This window comes from Lethenteron reissneri, chromosome 34 (assembly GCF_015708825.2).
Source record: "Lethenteron reissneri isolate LAM-NWPU_2019-01 chromosome 34, ASM1570882v1, whole genome shotgun sequence".
In the NCBI taxonomy this organism is placed as follows: domain Eukaryota; kingdom Metazoa; phylum Chordata; class Hyperoartia; order Petromyzontiformes; family Petromyzontidae; genus Lethenteron; species Lethenteron reissneri.
Window position 1 is genome coordinate 9,960,128 of NC_083812.1, and position 22,882 is coordinate 9,983,009.

Below are 22,882 nucleotides of genomic sequence, written 5' to 3' on the forward strand. Positions count from 1 at the left end.
AGGTATTCGCAGTGCATAAGCTCAGAAGAAAAAAAAACGGATTCAAATAAAATAGGATAAGGGAGCAACCTCTCTTTCATTAAGGATGACATGGACAAGAGAGAGGGAGTGGTTATTAAAAAACATTATTAAAAGGGGAGGGTGTGTAGGTGCCAGATAGTGCCAATTTGGGTGGACATAAAGGTCATCAGGGGTGAGGGCCTCGGAGGTTCGTCTGGCCAGAAGAGCAGACTTTCAGGTGGGTCGGGAGAATTCTGACTCCTTACATACAAACCACACCTACGTATCTGGTTGTCAAATAAGGGACTTACATTACAATATAATGTATGAGGTTTTTTTGTCTTTAGGCTATTTCCCAACATATTTTTCAAAGATTACTCTTTGATACAAGGAGTAGTCATTTTTAAGATGTAAGCTTTAATATGTGTACTCAAATTCCACATTCAAGAAACAGAATGCTTTCAAATCTTTAAATATATTTAAAAACATAATTTAAGTACATCAACGCAACAGGTGTTTAATGGAAATATAATTTATTCCGTAAAAACGCTTTCATATTACAATTAGAGTGCCAGATTATACAGTAAAATTACACCTACTCAAACATATAATAGGCAAGAGTACATTTAATTGGAACCAATTAATGCAGTATTGACAGCGGTTGCATAGTTTACTAGATTACGCATTTGATCTCACATCAGCTAAGAAAATTAAGGCTTTACAGTGGACACACACTCAAAAGATGCACACTTGCTTTCCAAGCAGAGCAAAGACCTTATAAAATATGAAATACAAATTTTTTTTGGTAAAGATACAGTATACTATAGAAATAAATATCCAATACAATTTCTAAATATAAAAAAAATCCAAGGAATGAGCAACACATACATGTAACAATTGTACATCAACTAAATAACAGTAAATACAAATACCAATAAGAAACCCCTAACCAAATATAGAGAATGCGTAATTTATTAAAGTCTTGCTTTGTACATTTTAATCAAAGTGTACCTACTTAAATTAAATACAGTGAGTGTTATGACAGGTGTGAGTTTGTGTCTCTTGCCAACATATGTAAACATGTACTCGTGTACTAACGGAAAAGGATAAAAAGCAGTAACAATACATATGTTGGAATCTTTTGTTTGTGTTATAAAATGGACAATGTAGCAATGGCGATGTTCGCTTTCGGTCCGTTGGATTTTCTTTGTTACACTTGGGCTTTAACCCGACATTTTTTTTTATATAGTACAATTGGAGACACTGTCATCTTGCACTGCTCACAGTCATCTTGAATTTCTTGGCAACTTCTTTCTCTCGGCTGCGCTGCATAACGGCATGGACCTTAAGAGCCATCCCACTGGGATTGGGTGTTGGTCTGTCCATTAGTGTCCTTATGGATGCTATCACGCCCATTCTTGAGCTCAGGCGTGGGCCAGGGCAGGGTGTGGGGCCTCCTTGCGGCCCATCTCCTCCAGCACGCTGGCCAGCGAGTCCAGATCCCCATCCTCCTCGTGCTGGGCCTCCCACAGGTCCAGCACCACACCCGTGGGGCTCCCTCTCGTCTCGAAATACTCCATGCTAGCACTGCAAGGGGCACAGGTCAGATATGAGGGCATCTCAACATCCCACCGTTTGGAGTGACAGATAAAAAATGAAACAACAGGTTACCTGATAAGTTGGATTCAGTTAGATCCATCGTAATTATCATAAAATATGGAATATTTTGAGAGGATCCAATATAGCTTAACACGTAGGCGTTCACGACCAACATCCATAAGAGAATTCTTTTGGGTTAGATCGCGTAAATATAAAGGTGTCGTTAAACCCGACACCACCCGACAGCCAATTAGTTAGATCCAATATGCAATAAAATTATACAACAGCAATGTTTCCGGCAATGGCTCTTCACAGCAAAATGGCCATTGCCCAAAATGTATCCTGTAATTTATTTCCTCAGAAGAGCAGTGCTATTGACACAAGTATTTGGTTTTTGTTATTGGTCCTTATACACCACTGGCAATGCAGTATCACACACATCTTGTTCATTATAGTAAAAGCAACAAAAGTATAATACAATTTTTTTTACCTTGGTGGTAGAAATTAGCCCTGATTTTTTACACAATGTGATTTAGTTTAATTCAATATTAAATGTTTGAAGATTAATTCCATGGCTTCCATTTTAATATGTTGCTGAATTATGTTAAATGTGTTTGGGGCCTTAAACATAAATTAAAGAGACATTGAATTTCTGAGTTTTGTTTTCACTTCAGGTGTACGATGCACATCACCTGCATTTTTCAGAAATTAAATCTTTAACAAAATAATAAATAAATCAGTATGCCAACTTGAATTTCACAACATACTACGTTGCAAAGATTATTTTTACGTCAAGAAAATAACATGGCATTAAAGAAAAAAAGAAACTGTACAACTTATCATAGTTTTTGTGTTCACATTTCGTATTTACAGTATTTTAGTGACAATTCATGCAGGATTTAGTCTGAAACTTACATTTTATATGATTTTCTAACAATGTATGCATGCAGTACTGAGTTTTAATTACAGTATTGTCTTCAATATATACCAAATATAATTGGTCAGTGTGTTCCTGTTAAGCAGTCGTATTGATAACGTGTGTGGATACATCCATAAAGTAAAATTAAAATGCGTTTGTCTACGCACATAGGGGAGTTAACAGACTGCGGTCCACTTACTCCTTTACAAATGTCTTTTTAAAAGCTCCGATTTAAAAACACGTCAGACGTATGCCATTAGCAGCACATATTGTCGAGACCTTAAACAAACACCATTAGGCACCACACAGAGTGAGCTCTGATTTCACAGTCCATATGGCCGATTGTAATAATTAAAGGACCTCTACAATCACCAGACAGATACAATCATGTGAGTTTGTGCGTTTTTTCATCAATGGACCGCAGAGCCTAATTGAATTGAAGTGCTGATGGCCCAGAAACATTTAAACATCGACATGGGGTCATTAACAGTATGTATTGTAATGATTACTCAAAGCTCTATAAAATGTTCCCCATTAAACCTAAGCCCAGAAAAGCCCAGATATGCGACAGGAACAGTGACAAACACGGTGCATGCATTACTGCCAGTTGGATACGAGTTAAAAGACGCCATGTGCTTTACCATTGGTTCAGTCAAATTCATAGTATGTCAACAATCAGTTGCTCAAACTATTAGGTTGCAGTCATGGCCTGATGTTTATTTTTCTAAATGCAAGAAATATTGGGGTTGAATGAAATGAAACAAAAAGCACATGTTTTATGATGAAGGGTTGTACATATAACATTGTATTATATACATTCTTGGATTGTTCTCATTGTTTAAAAAAGATATTCGTTTTAAATAACATTAATTGACATAATTTAAACAGCCTAACAATACTTTTTGTCAAGGAATGCAAAATAAACAGTAACATATCACTGTATTAATGTAGGCAAATGGTCTGTCTGTTTAAGCGAGGGCTACGAGCCAATTTGGTCATTAGTGGGTCACCCACAATTTACCCCACTGAAAGTGTTAGCAAGCACCACCTCCAACATGTGGAGGCGGTGGTGGTGCCAACACTGTGCCCAGTATCTCCCTAGTGCTGGCATTGCCACACTTTAGCAAGGCTGATTTCATGCTGAGTGAACCTGTAGGAGGCACAGGGTAGAGTTCAAATGCTAATTGGCATATACGCTTGGCCAGGAATTGAACCTGGATTACCAGGATCATAGTGCACGGTGCTAACACCACCACCACACGGACATACAAGCTGTGCATATATGCTATGCTTTCATACTCATTATTAAGCATTAGTCATTATCAGCATTTTGTTTCCCAGAAAGCTTTCTAAATAATTGTGTTTCATGCTAATGCTGGATGTCATATTAAGGCTAAGTGCCTCACCAGATAAGTATGTTTACTCAGGAAATTCATTCGGGTATTTGCATTTTAGCAAACCCGTCGAGGCTGACTAATGTAAGCCAAAATGAGCATTCACTGGTTTGACAGTGGCTGTTTCCACTGCAGGTGTTTAACCAAACATTTATCCAGATAAAGAAAAGAGACTTTTGTAGACTTAAAAATTTGCCTAACAGGTAATTTACTTACATATTTAATCGAAAACGAATGTCCCCACGATGGGATACAGTAAAAAGGGTTCTGTTTTTTTTTATAATTCACAGAATTCCAGAATTCTCAAGACAACTAAAGTAACACCACGTCAACTGGTGCAGATAAAATGGCAACAGTGTTTAATACGTAATACATCTATTTTTGTTTACCTTTAAGTTAAAATGTTAAATTCGAGAAAGCCTGCCTCCAGTCAAAAGGAAAATGTTCACTTGCTTGCCAGTAGTTGTTTCCATTGCAAGTGGAAACAGCCACTGCAGATGTCACACCTGAAGAAATTCACAGGAGTAACTCCTGGACCGGATGGAATAACTGTAGATATCATGACAAAAGCAGGGCCACCTTTTGGATCAAATTTAGAAAACCTATTTACGAAACAGATAAAGGAATAAATCACCTTCGTTTTGGAATGGCGCAATCATTCTATTAAAACATTGAGACCTGAAGAATTACAGACCCGTAAGCCTTATATCACAGGTATGTAAATTGTTCTAAAACATCAAAGGGAACAGAAGAATGGACCATTTAGAGGCGTTCCAGACACGTGAGAAAATATTTTGATAAGATGACATGTTCTTTGCACAAACAGTTGGCCATGGTTCGTGAAGCGTAACAATAATATCCTAAACCAACATTATGTATATTTAACTTTTTTGTACACATACGTAGCCAACCGTGCTATACAGCTCTCAATGTCCACTCATAGGAGTGTATGCCTAGTCTATTATTATTAACCCCACAGAGAAGTCTCTGTTCACCCCGACCTGTTGATGCCCAGTCTATTCTTAATAACCTCATATAAGATTTCCTGTCTGTCCACCCGTACCTGTTGATGCCCAGCCTGTGCGCCAGGAGCCTCCAGTCGTTGCCACGGGGGTTGGGGGAGTCCAGGCTGCTGCACAGCTTCTGGCGGATGGAGTAGGGCAGCTTGAAAGCCTGGGGACCCACGAGGGCCGAGCCAGCAGAGGCAGCCTCCGTGGGGGAATCATCAGTGGCACTCGGAGCCTGCAAGACAAAATCAGCAACCACTGACTAAATGTGCTGCGTGTGGTGGTACTTGCCAACAATCCAGCTCTCAGCAGACCTGGTTGATGGATTTTACTGAAGTCAATGTGCCTAATCCTAACAATCTTCTCTTTAGTCCACTGCCAAACGGCAGTTATGTGACTCAAACTGCCTGCATTCTGTAAGATATTGACCTCTTTAATTTCACCGTATGGATCCATTCCTTCAAGTCATTAAATCACGTTTAACATTTTCTGCCTCTTGGTTTCTTTCCCAACATCTCTGCACAACTTCATCCATCAAACATTCACCTCTAAGAATGTGCCCTTCCATATACGTTGTTTTCCCTGGATTCTTCTGAGACTCCTCACTCCTGAATTTGCTCGAGAACTTCCGCATTCTTCCTTTCCATCCGACAGATTTCCTCCAAATGACTCCACAACCTCAACCAATTCAGAGGGAAATGAGGTGGTGTGTAAAAGACAGTATATAGTACAGGTCGCCAACCGGTCTGTGGAAATTGTACGCGTTATCCTGTCGCATGCATGGGTGTTTTTATAGACTCTGTTTTCCTCACGCTTGTAAAAAATACTCACAAATAAAATGACCAAACATCCCGAGCAAAACCTTTTTTAAATATAATTTTGCCACTATGGTGTGATATTGCTGAAAATATGGAGATTATTTTAAGTAACATAAAATTATCATGATGGCACAGTTTTTGCCTAAATCCTCAATGGCGTTCTGATAATAGCTGCCAGTAGTAACTTGTATCATTTGGATTTATTGCACAAACATGCATCTCACAGTTTACTAGACAGAGCAGATTCCAAATCCTGGAGAAAAAAAACACCATTAGTGTGCGTTTTCCCACCACAGGCATTCAATATCTTGTTTCGTCACTGGCAAAGATCAGCTTTTAACAGATACATACTAACCATTTGCCAAAATATAGCTTATCTAAAGTAAATATTCTCGCCTCTCTTCAACAGCAACAAGATATTATAACAACATGGTTTTGGCCGCTAGAGGTTGATGGGGTTACAACCCACTGTGTCTAATATTAAACCCCTCATATCAAATGTTGTGTTTCTAGGTGGAAGTCTTCTAAGACATGAGACACAAGAGAAGTGGAGAATACAATCCTGAGAAATGTACGGGTTTCTGGATAAGGTTAGACTGGGTAGCCTGGTAGTACGTACACTCATCCGAAACAATTTGGTTTAACAGAATGAGAATATGTATTTAGACTGGAGGAATCCGATAAGCTATGAAGCTATTTTTCACATATGTCCAGTACGGGCAGGTCCGCAAGTTACAACAGCAACCAATACAAGAATCTATAGGAGTCTAAAATATAGAAAATAGTAAGCAAATCACGAAAAAACAAAACATTAATTATATAAGTCCGATTTATCAAGATTGGGCAAGGCAGCAAAAACAACAACATAGTCCCAGACTACACCAAGATAACAGTCCCTCAAAGAAATTGCACATTAACATTGATTTAAATCATACTCTTTGGTTCTTTCGGTAAAGTCACGTAGGTATAAAATAAAATAAATTAAATCACCACGTTTCGGGCGCAACACAAGCGTCCGTCATCAGGTGGGACAACCACAGTAAGAAATCAATTGCTGAAGTGGGCAAAAGGGCTGCTGTAACAAGAGGCTAAATAGGTAAGCGAAGGGGGGAGGAGCCAGGGAGGAGAGATAGAGAGGGTGGGGGTGTGGGCTAGGGGGAGTGGAGTGCTGAAGCTAAGACACATAAACACATGGCAAAATGCCGGAGTGGGGAGGGGAAGTGAGCGGGTCTGGGAGTGGGAGGCTGAAGAAACTGGAGATGTGGATATGAAGGCAAACCGTGAAGCGGTTAAGGTTTTAACTGGTTAATAACATCCTTCCAATGATTGCTCAATTTGTATCCATCTTCTCGGTTGAAGTTATGTCTATGTTTATATATCTGGATGGCTTCATGAACACACCTTTGATAGTAGCCAGAAGGTTTGCAGAGCACCTTGGTCTCGTAAAAAACAATATCATGAGAGCCCACAGTGTTATAGCAATGGTCAGCCACGGCGGAGGTATTAGTCCTGCCGTGTTTCAGATCTGCCTTGTGCTCGCGAACACGGTCCGACACATGCCGTTTCGTTTCCCCAATGTAACAATCACCACAGGAGCAACTTAGTTTGTAGACTCCCGGGTATTGCATGTCAGGAATGACATCCTTCACAGATGGGATTAGATCACGGATTTTGTGTACTGTACTGAATCGGACCTGGATCTTGTGTTTGTTTAAGATTTTGGCAATCTTTTTGGTAACGCCTGCTATGTATGGTAACGTGATGGTTTTGATTGGCGTCTCAGGGGGTTGTTTCTCCATGGTTGGAGAAACAGTTTTGCGGATGATGCGGTGCGAATAGCCATTCATCTTAAGGGCCTGGTGTACGAGTTCTAGATTGATTTAAATCCTCCAATGGCCTGCATTTACCAAATAATTCTGACCACGTTAAAGCAGAATAGAGAATGTTGCTCTTCTTCCACAACTATTTGGAATTAGGTTGAGCCAATCCATTTGTTTTTTCCAAGATCAGCTGCATTACCTGGAAGCACATATATCAGAGACTCTGTGAGCCACAAATAATCCCCATGACATGCATGGTGTTTAGAGGTTTTCAGCCTGCAGTGGCTTAATAAAAGGGCCGTAGATGTACATGTGTATATATTTTTTTACATATGTATTTACTCGAAATGACTCAAGTTATCAGTGGAAGTAAAACATCATAATGACAAACTGACACAGCTTTTTAAGTTGGAGAAAAGAGTTGCACAAGAGGGCATGCCGCGGTGGACTCACGTTGAGCAGGGTGGTGCGCAGCTGCAGCACCTGGCCCTCGCCCTCCAGCTGCTGCACACAGAGCTTGCAGGAGAACTCGGTGCTGCTCAGGCCGGCCCTCTCCAGGGTGAAGGTGCAATGCAGCAGCCGCTGGCAGCCCGGCCACACGTGCCAGAAGGGGATCTCCTGCACGGCGGCGGTGCAACAAACAAAGGGTCAAAGCGCCGTGAGCCAGCGTTCAAAATTCCCCTGTCTCATGACCGTGGCCAGTCTCTTCTAGATGGAGCATTCTCGACTTCTCAAGAAGCAAAATGTAAAAGTGCAGCCCTGCAATTCCTTGCTCATGTAATTAGGCGGAGTATGCTAAATGTTTCTAGATTTGAAGCTTTCGTGACTGCAAGGATTCATATTCTTAGGTTTTTTCGGTAAAGTCACGTAGGTAAAACATCAAAATTAATAAAAATAAATAAAATAAAACAAAAATCACGACGTTTCGGAGGCAACACAAGTCTCCGTCATCAGGTGGGACCGTCACAGCCGGATTAGCTGCATCAAGCGAGGCAATGATGTTACATAAAGTGGGAAGTTTCACGTTTTTTTTCACACAAAAAATCGACATACTAACCCACGTCGTTTTTGGAAAAAAACAATGATGGGTTAGTTAACATTGGCCACATTTTCATAAGATTTGTCTTTAAATAAAAAGTGCATTCCTCCAATGTGTTCAGGCTTAGTATGATAAATATTAAATAAAAAGCTGGAAATGTACTCATGCAGGTACAGAATGTTGTGCATCATTGAATACCCCTTTGGATTTTGACTTAAAACATTCGTGACTGCAGGAATTCATATTCTTTGGTTATTTCGGTAAAGTCACATATATGGCCTTCAAAGCCATATTCAAAAGAACAATGTGAGCTACTTCAATGAACCTGGAACGTGTTGAGCAGCTTGTTAGTCCAGAGGACGTCTGGGATGGTGTGGATCGAGAGTCGCAGGTTGCCTGAGTTGGCTTTGAAGTTCAGGGTCGTGGGTTCCTCCAGCAGACGGCCTCCCAGCTGCTTCTCCAGCTCCACGACCTCCTGCATGTCCCCCACCACACACAGCAAAAAGGACAAAGATAAAAGATTATTTTCAGCCTGGATAGGCTATACTATTGGGACAGGCTCTTCTAGTAAGAGCACACTAAGGGCAACGTGACATATGGAGGGGGTGATGGGGTTAGCACCACACCCAGTCTCTTTTGTGTCTGGAGTGCTGACGAAGCACAACTGCAAGATATGCCAAATTTACGTCAAGTCTACCCAAGTGCAAACGAGCACACATTGAGATAACCATTGTCATTTGTTATTTGCATGGCTAATTCAAGTCGGGTCAGTGGGATTATACAAGAGCAGGCTTATTGCCATGCCATCTCTTATGAAAACATGTCCACATATTTATGTTCATTTTATCAGGTAAGGCTTACTGAGCTATATAGCTCTTTTTCAGAAGTGATCTGGACACAAATGATAGTTAAACAAAGTGGCTTATCACGTGGAAATTTACAGCAGCCAAATACTCTTAACGCGTGGTGATGTTGATTCTAAATGTTGAGCAAAAAACCGGAGGACCCGGAGAAAAATCCACGTGACCACGGGGAGAGAGAAATGCAAACTCCAAATAAACACACGTCAGGGTTGGGATTTAATCCACAACCTCCTGTATACCAGGCGAGGTAGATACCATCTCGTCACCATACATATCCCATACACACTGTGGCTTTTTATTCCCTTTCGAATTTAGTAATGCTTGCATAACTGTTAGGAGCCAGCACAAATGTGTGCATATCCGCATGCATGTGAGCGCAAAGGCACACGTAAACATACACATTCACCCACTCACATACATAACATTGCCAAGCTTGGCACTGATAACTATTGCCTCCCTATTCATAATATTATCTCAGCCCCAGGGAATAGCTTTTGATTCACATAAAAGCAGGACAAGCTGTGCCGAGCCTGGGAAGCAAATTAAACACTGAATCTCAAGTAACTAGTGGGCTTGTCGGCAAATTTAATATGTGCAGAATTTGCGATCCAAGTCAAAGCTTTTACACAAAACTAGATATCAGGACATTGTAATAAAAGATATCCGTTACAATGCGTGCAAAACTTTGACATTTATTATGCACATTTATATTTGTGGCCAACGACAAATGATGTGACTGAAACAACTGGGCTTTAACATCATTAAAAATACATTAAAGGACCAATTTGGAGTGGTATGAAATATAATCTGAACAGAAATAAGAAAATTAAATTATAAAGAAATGCACGCTTCGAAAGACTGCAATGTCCCCACATATAAATACTCGGCTTCCTCAACCATAGTAGAGCTGTAATTGTACCATAAAGCAAAACTGAATAATCTAGTAATGCATGTATGAATTAAGTCACTCAGTAGAGATATCACCATGCAAAAAGAGAATTGAATCAGCCATGTCAAGGCATCTCAGTGTGTAAGTACCATGATGAAAAATAATGATGCTTTGCTAATGACCAGCTGGGCAGAATTACATTTTGATTTTCCGATAAACTGTGACTATCGCAAAAACAGTTTCACGTGGGTGGCTGAGCGACATACATTCACAAGACACAAACTTTGCAGTTAACACTGCGAAGACAAATTGAGGTGTTAAAAATGTTCAGACATGAGCTGATCCATGATTGATAACTTCAATGAACATAACAATGACTGTCAATTATTTTGTATATTTATATGAGTAATAAAAAATAATCAATTTATACGAAATTATTCAAATTTTACACAAACAGAATTTTAAAGCAGCTTTGCACTTTCAAATATATAGAAATCTTCCAATATAAGCAAAACAACTACACAAATGCCCTCAATATATTCATGGGCTTTCCTGTGCCTACTTTATGATCACATCTCACTCAACTATCCACCACTGCTCTATGCTCAGGAAAAACCAACTTCCACTCGTCTAAACCTCTCAACCTCTGTTCAATGGACAAGTACTATTCTTCTCAGCTCATTACATATACATAAAATGTATTATTTACAAATCATGAAAATTATATAGCCCCTCTGCAGGGTATTTGTTTCGCTAATGTAGCAAATAAAATTGTGTAAATGAGACGAAAGAAATAATACAAACAGGATGGTAAGCATGAGTGAAAGAAATAAATGATTATTAAATAGAACGACAATTGTTCGAAATGGCAAATCATCAAATCACTGTAGAGGGTCAATAGTTACATCCCTATAGAACACACACACAGACAGACAAGATGAGCAGTAGTGCTGGTGGCTGGCGTAATCCCCGGGAGGGAGCGGCTCTCACCGCGAGGGACTCGGTGTCATCGTTGAGGCAGTAGAGGCGCAGGCTGTACTCCAGGGAGGGGCACACGCTGGGCGCGAACGCCGCCAGCCTCAGCCGCTTGACGGCCGCCGGGCCGAGCGCCTCCCCCAGCACGGCGTATGTGCCCGGTGTCTCTGTGAGCACGTGGCACACCCGCTCCTCCAGCTGCCAGTGGCAGCACGGCGGCCGTGCAGGCTCCTCGCCCAGCCTCAGCACCTCCTGCAATGCAGGGAGGGAGGGAAGAAGTTAGTCAGACGAGTAAATGAGCGAGTCAGTGAAGAGCCAGTGGAGTGAGCAAGTAGGCAGTCGAACTCCAGTGCACTACAAGGCTGTTCAACATTGAGGCTCAATAACACGGTGTTAATTAAACAATTAATTGACCTTCTTTAGCTAAGTGACAGTACCCTGAAATACAAAATCTATTTTTCAGTGAATCTGAGTTACTAGAACATAGATTTTGTTTTCTAAGTCAAACTGTCTATAGTCTAAAAAAATACCTGGCACAAAACCAAATCATAACATATATATATAAAAATGCCTTTCGGCAAAACTAGCAAATAATATGTAATAAATAATATTTTCTCAGTTCACTGCAATGTAATTTTTACAATGACAGTGATTATGATTTAAAAAAAATACATTATTACACTTGTTTATCCAGGTAAGCCTCACTGAGCCTTGAGGCTAGCTTTTTCTGTAGGAAGGATGTTGCTGTGTATAATCCCAAATGAGCAATTTGCAGGTAAAATGTCAGCATTGGGATGTATGGCCGGCACAGCAACCTTTAATGCGAGTTTTGCAGCTATGGGAGGAGTATTTGGAGGAAATCCATGCGGAAATGGGGGAAGAGAGTACAAACTCAACACAGAATTGCGCCCAAGTCGGGAATGAAAGCCCAGGCCTTCTTGCTGTGAGGCGCGAGTGCTACGACTGTGCTACCCTGCTGCCCAATGCATATACATGTTTGACGCTGTTGGGCTGTAAAGCACATGGAGCATTTGTTTCCAAGAAGCATATTGCAAAGGTTTGGTGGATTGAAACCCACCTTGAACTGGTAATCGTGCAGGGAATTTTTAGAGCACACCATCTGCTATACAAATGATGCCAAAGGCCTTGTGCAATCATTTGCAAAGGTAGGCGGCTATGGCACGCCAGTGGCAAGGCACACATTTGAACATTTCCCCTCTGCAGGAGAGCCTCATTATAGTGAGGCCAGACGATGACAGGTTGTAAGGTGTGAACAGGTTAACAACAGTGCACTTTTTGAACAGTCATTTCTGCCGCTGCCTAATACTGTCAAAGGCACTAATGATGACTCCAGCATGGTTCACTTTGATTATTCGGCAGAAGTACAAGTCCTCCCGGCACTACCCTCACTTTCTTTTCTCCGTGATGTCTCTTATTTTGCAAGCGGAGTTTGGAAGCAATGTACAGTACACCACAGCAGCAGCACACTATCAACCATCTGTTCTCTATCCTATTTCCCATAGTTGCTCTCATGTTATCTGGTGTCTGTGTGTGCATGCTCTTTATCAGCTCTTCCTTTATCTGCACTCACTCGGCTTTTGTTTTATCTGCACTCTCTCTAAAGTGCCATTAAGTGCCCTTGTTTGAAGGGCTTTATCATTATAACTGGCGATGTAGTTTCAGATACAATACACTGCCATTTGGATAAAGCCACAATCTGATCCACTCTTAAGGACTTTATAATGATACATATCAGGCTTTGATACAGAACCCCACTTACATTTGGAATGACGGAATGTCAATCAGCTTAACATCTCGGGTCAATAAAGTAAGTACCATTCTGTGCTAAGTCACCAGTGAGTATCCTATGGGTAAACTCACACATATCAGAGATGTGGAACTTCCACCACTAGCTCAGGACAGCTAATTCAGATGAGAATTACTCAACACTCAATCAAGCAGGCAGGATAAACTTTGACTTAATGCTAAAATACTCAAGAGGCTCACCTCCCAGTGCCCGGAGTCGAGCTGCCGTTTGAGGCCGAGGGCCCAGTCTTCAGAGTTTAGTTCGGCGCAGTGGCGGAGGGAGAGGATGACGGGGGAGAGGAGCGGGATGCTGGGGGGCCCGCATGACACCACGGGGCTCAGCAGGGTCTGGCTGCCCTCCAGCACTGGCCTGTGAACACAAAAACACAAAGCCCCAAATCATATAACCTACACAGTCTGTTGCTGTTCGCGAGCACCTATGAAGAGTGGCACGGCACACGTAGGGGTGAGTGTGGCCAGCACCACACATGCGTCACCTTTGTCTCCCCAATGCTGATGTTTACACACCACAGCAGGTATTAATTTTAATGGTGCAAGTCTGTTAAATCCCTCCACTTATGTCAACCCAGCAGTATAAATTGGTACACTAGTTAGGTGTCTGGCATATCACATTGTGGTGGGGTAAAGTCTTCCCACCACAGCCTATCCTTTAATGTGCCCTCTAGTGGAGGCCCTTCTGCCAACCAGTGGCGTGAGCAAGCAATTTCAGGGATGTACCTTTAAACTGCAATGTAAAATGGTTATGGAATACATACATGGCCTTAAAATACGGCAATAATAAATGAAGCAATGTAACTATAATGTTCATTGATATATGAGTAACACTTGGGGAACAAGGATAAGTTAAACTGCCGAAACAGAACATTCTGTAACACCAATTGCTGAACTGTCACATTTAAAAATATTACAGTTGAGAACAATAAGCACAAACAAGCGGTGCTTGCTAAATTTAAGATACGGTTTACCAATACAAATGGGTATAATAAAACGTGACGTAAGATAAGCACCAACATTATCTATTGTTTGCTTCATACCTTTTATCTTCGTCCCTGTGAACAGTGAGATACATCTGGTAGAACTGTCCAGAAGGGATTGCACCAGGCGGCACAAGCAAGCTCAGCCCTTTTAAAAGAGATGAGACAGAGGAGATTACAGCAAGAGATTTTAGAAACAGCAGATGTTGCAGGCAAAGGCACGCACGTGAAGACTCATGGCGCCAACCTACACACCGCAATCCATTCTTGCGTCTCCTGAATGCGTACTTAATATTTTAACACAGTACATTTTTTATGGGTCGCGTTATTTTGCAGCTCAACAATAAAACAAACAAGTTATTAAATTTTGGCTTGAAACTTTCGTGACTGCAGGAATTCATATTCTTGGTTCTTTCGGTAAAGTCACGTAGATAGAAAAATAATAATAAAAAGTGAAAACAAATAATAAAAATAAAAATTTAAAATACTAATGTAGATTGTAGTTTGGTTCTTATCGGAGTGAGTTTACTGGCATTCGATCATGTAGACTGTAGCAATGGTTAATACAAAATAAAAACCACGACGTTTCAATCGCAACACAAGCGGTCGTCATCAGTAAAAGGGGGGTTTGCCTCCAAAGGAAAACTGTTTATAAAGGTTTGAAGATGGGCGTAGCCCAAGTGTCAGCAGCATGGGCGGGGCAGCTAATGTTAATGTAGGAGGAAGCAACAGCTCCTGTGGCGGGTCTTCACCAATCAAAGGGCTGCCAGGCAATCATTGTGCCTTGCTCCATAAACCCACACAGCTGATGGTAGAGGTTGACAAGAAAACGCAAATCAAGTCATGACCCAAAGTGGTTGATGACATCTTTCCAATGATTGCTGAGTTTATAACCATCCTCTTGGTTTAAATTGTGTCTGTGTCTGTATATATGGATGGCTTCATGGACAAATCTTTGTTGATAGCCAGTAGGCTTGCAAAGTACCATCGTCTTAGAGAAAACCATGTTTCAAATCTGCTGTATGCTCACGAACACAGTCCGAGACATGTCGTTAGTTTCCCCAATGTAACTGCTGCCGCAGATACAGCTTAGTTTGTAGACACCGGGATATTGCATGTCAGGAATCTTGTCCTTCACAGATGGGATCAGATCACAAATTTTATGTACTGTGTTAAATTGGATCTGGATCTTGTGTTTGTTCTTGATTTTAGAAATCTTTTTGGTTACCCTGCTATGTATGGCAAGGTGATGGTTTTGATTGGATCCTCAGATGGCTCCTTCCTCACGGTTGGGGTCATGGCTTTGCGGATTGTGTAGTCATAATATCCATTTGCCTTGAGAGCTTGAAACAAGTTATTGTTGTGGATTAAAATTTCGGTCAATAGCTTGGGGAAGAGCCTTGTGCAAGCAGTGAATAATTAAATTACCGGATGATGTGAGCTTACGTATGTATTTAGATAACCAGAAATGGCTTATTCACATCTTCTTCTTGGTTCTTTCGGTAAAGTCACGTAGAAGGGAAGTAATAAAATAATAAAAATAAAACATAATAAAATAAAATATATTATTTTATTTTATTATGTTTTTATTTTATTTTATTATGTTTTATTTTTATTATTTTATTACTTCCCTTCTACGTGACTTTACCGAAAGAACCAAGAAGATGAATCCCTGCAGTCACGAAAGCTTTAAATCGATATTCACATCTTATTACATTTTAAATAAAGCTTGAAATTAAACACAAGCATCTTACAGCAATTGCTTTTGGGGGGGGGGGGGGGGGGGTCCTGATCAACGTGTTAGTAGGGCGAGGGCAAGATTGGCTAAATGCAATCTTCAGTGGACATTGTGGCTTCTCCAAACTCATCATAATCCAGCACCAGATTTATCAAGCCGAGTGCTATGATGTCGACCCATGAGCACCTATCACCCCACCCCATGGAGAATATGCTCGTTATTTGTATGTTTGTTCAACTATGTGTGACCCTATTCTTATCATGCATTCAAAACACAAGCCCACATTATGCAACTGGACAGTACATTTCATTACTATATGATGTTCACTTATCCCTACATTACTAAGTTAATTAACTGAAGGTTATTTTTGCACACATGGAGTCATCGTGATGTAGAGTCAGTTTTAATGCTCATTCAAGATTTATCCACATAGTCTCTCTCTTGCCAGTAAAAATACGACGGTTATGCGATTGGCTTATCACTCGTGATGGGTTAAAAAGTAGGTGCTGAAAAGTAATAAAAATCTTGATCGACCTCATGCTGAAATAAGCATCAAATGTCATGTTCCACTGTTAGCCTTGAGGTAGTAGTGAAAATTACACATTCTTAAGGTGTGGGCTAGTCCCACCAAAGAAAAACTATCTTCGTAGAGGTGAAAACATTACGAGGACATATACTGTAATTCTATATTCCATAAAACCACTCTCCGTCACAGATGCATGCATTGTGAAACAACTGAATTCAGTCCGTGAAGACGCTCCCAGCACGTGGAGCGGAAAATCGGCCAGTGTATCAGACAACATGGGGTAGGACCCCGCAACACATTAGAGGGTCTCCACAGCACAACCGCGAAAACCTCGCATCGTAAAATGTCTCAATTACCGGAGTTTGGTATCACAAGACGGCCCCCCATGCAGCCAAATGTCCCATAGACACTGGCACCACCAGCATCCCCAGATGCTGCGCCGCCGCCACCGTGCTGCAGCGTCCCCACGCCCTGCTCGCTCCTCAGGCTGGACTGGTCCGCATCCAGCCGGGGCCTCTGCGGGCCACGTCTCGGAGAGGGCCCTGGCGCTCCGTAGCCGACGTTGCCGTCTGGGGCGGGGCGCCTGGGTGACGCGGCGACAGAGCGGCCGCTGCCCCCCTGCGCGTCGGCAGGCGGCAGGCCGGAGGAGCCACACACGTTGATCTTGAAGCTTGGCAGCGCATCAAGCAGCGGCGACTGGGTCATGGGGATCTTCTGTGCCGCGTCGTGTGCGGGGAAGGCGGGCTGCTGGAACGAGCCGGCGGTGACCGTGAGGTCGGGCTGAATGGCCGTGCGCAGAAGGTACGAGTTGTCGGCTGCCGGGAGAAGCGTAAAAGAGGAGCAGCGTGAGTGAGCACAGCGCAGAAGGTGGCGGCGGCGACGTTATTTCACGCACGTCATGTTGTTAAATTTGTTTAGATTGGGGCAGAGGAACGAGCCTTACTTGTTTTCAAACCTAACACAATTGTAAGTAATATGTGCCATGTTGTTTTTACTGGTGGCTCATTGCTTTAACGTTGTGCAATTAAGCATTCTGCATCTAGCTTGTTGTGCTGGTATGCAGACCATATTTATGCGGGTATGCTGCTGTGTCAGGGCAGTGTTTATTTCCTTTGCACGTGCTTTCATATGATCTTTTTAATGTCATATTTGACTGTTAATCTTTCTCTGTATACATGGGCTGTAGTAAGAAATATTCAAACTATCCATTCTGAACATTTAACATTTCATTTTAAATGAAATAATTAATTACAACCCTATGTCAGTCCACTGCTTAATGAAGGATTCCCCATGATGTGTTGGTCTTGGGGGTTATTGATCACACTTTACGACATTGGTCAGTGTATCTTCTTGGTTCTTTCAGTAAAGTCACGTAGAAGGGGAGTAATAAAATAATAAAAATAAAACATAATAAAATATATTATATTATTAATACAAATAAAACATAATAAAATATATTATATTATTTTATTATGTTTTATTTTTATTATTTTATTACACCCCTTCTACGTGACTTTACCGAAAGAACCAAGAAGATGAATCCCTGCAGTCACGAAAGCTTTAAATCGAAAAATTGGTCAGTGTAGGCTGTGAAGTGGTGGGCAAAGACAGGTTCAGATACCATTCTCCACTGATGTAAGCCATGACCGGGAATCAAAATCAAGTCACCAGGTTTATTGCACAGTCCCCTAACCACTGTGCTGCTGCTCCCATATTTGTCAATACTACACTACAATCTGGTCCATCATTGGACTGACAGCTTTTGAACAAAAGTGCAAACAAATTAGATTTTTTTTTTACGTTAGAAACCTATAGATCTCACAAATTTAACAGAATGGAAAATATTTGAACGTGATGTGTTAATGGCCTACCCACTTTGATACGCATGTATTACTTGCATTTATACAATGCGAGGGTGCATGTAAACATAATTGTCAAACAGTGTAATATGAATCACAAAGGCGAAATGTAGTATTTGTATGTAGTAACATTTCCATATCAATTATTCACTCAAACGGTCGCTAGAGTCGGTGGCTTCATCAATTTTAACTGGTGGCTGCATGGTACATACACACATACATATGAACTTTACTGCATTTATGATTTCCCCACCACCGCCACCACCTTTGAATTCCCTTTGTGGGGATTTATCCTCTGCGGATTGAGGAATCTGGTATTTGAGGCTTACAGGGTCAGGATTAGGAAGCGTGGAGAGTGACAGTTATAATGCAGGTGAGGCACATGTGTGGTTTTAGGGTCAGTGCACCACACATGCACTCAGCCATAAGGTTTCCCAAGCACAAAATGTAGTCCAATGGAATAATACCACAGCGTGTTCTGTGTTCTAAATTAATAATTTCTGTATCTTGGACAGTTATTGGTTGTATGTATATATACGCCATCACTGGCCGAGTTGGAAGCTAGTCCTGGAAAATATTAAAAGCTATAATAGTAAACCGTTCACTCCGTTTGTATGAAAATCACACAAACTATTATGCTCTAACGGTTCAGCCACAAAAATAACCTTAACTGCATCCATACATTTCTCAATTTCAATGAAACTAAAGTCCCCTGCACTATTGATGGCATGCTTCAGTGATGTCTCACAATATTACAAGGTAGAGGCATAATTGGAATTGTTGACTGTGGGTAATCAGCAAGCATTGTCAAGCTTAAAAAAAGGGATGCTAATCATTTAATTTATGGCTAAACAGATTTTCCAATTTCCACATGTAATGAACCAGACTAGCGATTATGGATGGGTGGACAAAACTGGTTTATAACAAAGGATTGCGCGAGGGGTTTCTCTGCTCTCCCCGTTCTCGGGTAGCGAATTTAAATAAATAATTGATCGTGGTCAAAATTATAGTTGTTAGTAAGTAAGGACTGATCCCTTGCCTTTCATTCGATGCGTGTGCGGCGATGGCACAGCCATCGATCGAGGGACTAATTCGAACCGTGTGTGATCGGCATCGCGCTCGTTGAAGGTTTGCCTTCAAGGAAGTCGTGTACTGTATACGCAACTGTGCACCATTCTGTGAGTCACTTATAACTGCTTTGCCGTTACTTACTGCCAATTATGGACTCAGACTATTGTCCTATCATCTCATAGAGTCTCTGGCATGTAATAATATGCTACACAGTGACAGTGGGGGTCGCAAAATGCCGATTTATTACTAATAAACCCGAATGATCCGATTGAAATTAGGGATTTCGATCGGATCATTGGGGGGACACGTGCCACCCCCCCCCTCCCCCCCCACTGGCTCCGCCAGTGATCGTGGGGGGTGACCCCCTCATGTAGAATGTTTATGTGGTAACCGTGCACAATTCTTCTTGTCATTTGCTGATCCCATCAAGGAGCATAAACTATCATGCAAAGTCCAGTCATCCTCGCAGCGGCTTTTGGCTAGCCATTGAAAAAAGATGGTCACTACATCGCGGCGCTGTTAGATGCGCTTCTGCTGCCGTCTGGAATGCTCTTCCTTCCGATATTAGGAAGCCACTGAAGCTTTGCACTCTTTTATATAGATGGAAAACGCATTTCTTTAGAACTGCTTTTTGTGTTTAGTTTGTTATCCTTCCCACCACACCTCCGATTAGCGTGGTTGGCTACGTACGGTGCAAGAGAAGTTCAACATACTTATATACATTTGCACTGTTCTGATCACTGTAATTTTGGGGAATTTATTGCAGGCTATTTATTTTGAATAACCACCTCACAATATTCTTTGGTTCTTTCGGTAAAGTCACGTATAAAGAAAAAATAATAAATTAAATAATATGCTATTATTATTTAATTTATAAAGAAAAAATAATAAATTAAATAATATGCTATTTATTTATTTATTATTTTTTCTTTATACGTGACTTTACCGAAAGAACCAAAGAATAATTCCTGCAGTCACGAAAGCTCCAAAGTTAAGATTAACACCTCACAATAACAAGTGTAAGCATAAATGTATAGAAGGGGGAAATGGACACTAACCGTGCCTACCAGCCTTCTGGTTGACAGGACGAAATCCACCAGTCAGGGCTGAGGCTGATTCAATGATGTCAGAGCCGTACTCTTGCTGGCGTCGTTTGTACAAGAGGATGGCTGCGGCCAAGACGATGCCGACTGTGATAACGACCACAGCTGCCACGCCGGCGTACAATGCCACCTCATCCCCTCGAGCCTCCGACGCTGTGGCAGAAGAGAAAGGAACACCATTGCTCGGGGCTGCGGCATCTCACAAACTTCCATTATGGCGACAATTGCATTTGTTACATTTACAAAAGTGTCTCTTCGCTGCTCAAACAAGCCTTGGGTGTAGCTAATCTGCCAAGGCAGCCTGGATCCGTTCTTGGGAATGACACATCCTGTGATGGGGCATGGTCTCCCCGGAGGGCAACTGCTGTTGAATTGTCGCAGTGGTACTCATTTTATTGACCCCTATTTGGGTAGAGAGTCGAGTCAACCCCTGAGAAGGATTTGAGATTGCGCCTTTCAAACTGTCAGTCAGGTTTTCTGCCACAGTGCTACCGAGTTGGCCATTTACTAAACTGGCACAGTTAAATTTTACTATAGGGCTTATAATAACAGGCCCATGGCATTACCAAATTAAATGGTAATCAAGAAAGGGAACTGATTGCAAATATAATGTGATTCTGTTTTAAGAAGTCATACCATCAAAAATGGATGCCAATTAATCAAGGTAAACCGCTATATTATTACTTCACAAGGTTTGTAAAAAATGTCTTCCTTTTCATGTATTAAAATTATTGGCTTTGCCAGGTGCGTGTAATTTAATGTAGGTAAAAAGTGGAATTTTACATTCAGTATTCATTAACCTCAATTATTTATGCAAGGTTAAATTAGAATTAATGTTTATTGGCACTGCTTTATAGCATGAACTAAGAGGGTCTGATCAAACCCCACACTATATATCACATTGCATGCACGTTTTGTGACGAATGGTATAAGTTGGATCTGATTGCACAGCATAGCATTTCAATGTCCATTCTTCCTTCACATGTAATATGATTTATAATGGTGAACCCTTCACAAAATAGATGAATATTATATTACTACAATTGGTAACACAACATAAACAGCATTGATATATCTTCTTGGTTCTTTCGGTAAAGTCATGTAGAAGGGAAGTAATAAAATAATAAAAATAAAACATAATAAAATAAAATAATATTATAATAATATAAGAATATATTATTATTTTATTACTTCCCTTCTACGTGACTTTACCGAAAGAACCAAGAAGATGAATCCCTGCAGTTACGAAAGCTTTAAATCGAGCATTTATATAAATAATTATATGTGTTCACACAACGTTTCGTAGAGACATTATGTTATATGCATCTCATTATGCTTAATTTATACGTATTATTTATGTTTGAAATTTACATTTTTTGTGATCAGGACCTGGGAAACAAGGTTTCAAAAAATAAAAATCACAATAAAATAAAGCAAAATGTAACAAAATGAAAGAAAACTTACAATAAAACAACTCATCACGGTATTTTGCATCTGCAGGAGACAGACAATCAAACGTTTTAAGAAAAATAAACAAAAAAGTGAACTCATTTTGCACACAAATCACAATCATTCAATGCATATACTTTTTTTACAATTCGAGATATACACACACACATGCATTTACAATGCATCCTGATTCAAATGATTGCTCATTAGAATAATAATGTTAGAAATCAACTACATTATTTAAAACATGTCATGTCAACAGAAATGGCTTTTACGAGTGAAATACTCCTTTTAAACACGATCTTCGCTGTAAAAATTGGATTGCAATCAAATGCAGCACTCATCCCTGACAGATCCAAAACGTTCGGCAAACACACATTAGCCTATGAATGAAGTTCAGCCTCATTCCACAACACTGATCTATCTATGGCAATAAATTGGGACCAGTTGCCAACTGCCATGGACCACTCCGCGATAAAGTGGCATAGCTGCATTAGCGTGAAGCAGCTCATTAATCTTAACAACGCAGCCTTTAGCGGGCAACATGCACACCGTGCAAAAATCAGAATAATTATGTCTGCGGGGACTAGGCTTGCTTCATGCACTGTGCAAGGCAGTGTTAATTAATGTCATAGTGGGACTTGACTCGAAAGCGAATCAAATGTACCAATAGAATAAAAAAGAAATCACATATACAGTGGACTGCACGCTCACACAACCGTGTGGCTGTAAAACGCTGGCGACAGTACCAAACGGACATGTGCTCGAGTCGATGGATGCTTTATTACTGGATTTGCACAGAATCGTGGGTGGCAAAGCTGTACTCACTCTGTAGGCAGAGAGCGTCGGAGCAGTTCTGGGACTGCAGTGGAGAGCCGTGGCAATCCTTGCCTCCGTTGACAGGGGCCGGGTTGGAGCACTCCCGGCTCCTCCAGTGGGTGCAGTCGGGACCACAGGTCGACCACTTGCTCCACTCCACCCAGCCGCCATCCACTGCCACGGCACGCAGCAC

General features: G+C 41.1%; 1 protein-coding gene across 3 annotated transcripts in view; it reads right to left on the reverse strand.

The window, feature by feature from the left end:
• Nucleotides 1-516: 516 nt before the first annotated feature.
• Nucleotides 517-22,882, reverse strand: part of LOC133350655 (netrin receptor UNC5C-like) — a 62,972-nt gene continuing 40,606 nt past the window's right edge. Inside the window, exons 7-17 of one of the 3 annotated variants that reach the window (XM_061565255.1) lie at nt 22,699-22,863; nt 21,886-21,915; nt 20,386-20,574; nt 16,745-17,203; nt 14,185-14,272; nt 13,331-13,499; nt 11,339-11,575; nt 8,922-9,071; nt 8,011-8,175; nt 4,976-5,154; nt 517-1,587 (exon numbers count right to left, since the gene is read on the reverse strand). In XM_061565255.1, coding sequence (XP_061421239.1) covers nt 1,425-1,587; nt 4,976-5,154; nt 8,011-8,175; nt 8,922-9,071; nt 11,339-11,575; nt 13,331-13,499; nt 14,185-14,272; nt 16,745-17,203; nt 20,386-20,574; nt 21,886-21,915; nt 22,699-22,863 — 1,994 coding nt within the window. In that variant the 3' untranslated portion in view covers nt 517-1,424. Of the gene's footprint in view, nt 1,588-4,975; nt 5,155-8,010; nt 8,176-8,921; nt 9,072-11,338; nt 11,576-13,330; nt 13,500-14,184; nt 14,273-16,744; nt 17,204-20,376; nt 20,575-21,885; nt 21,916-22,698; nt 22,864-22,882 lie in introns of all 3 variants that reach the window. The other 2 variants (XM_061565254.1, XM_061565256.1) reach the window with 2 other exon arrangements.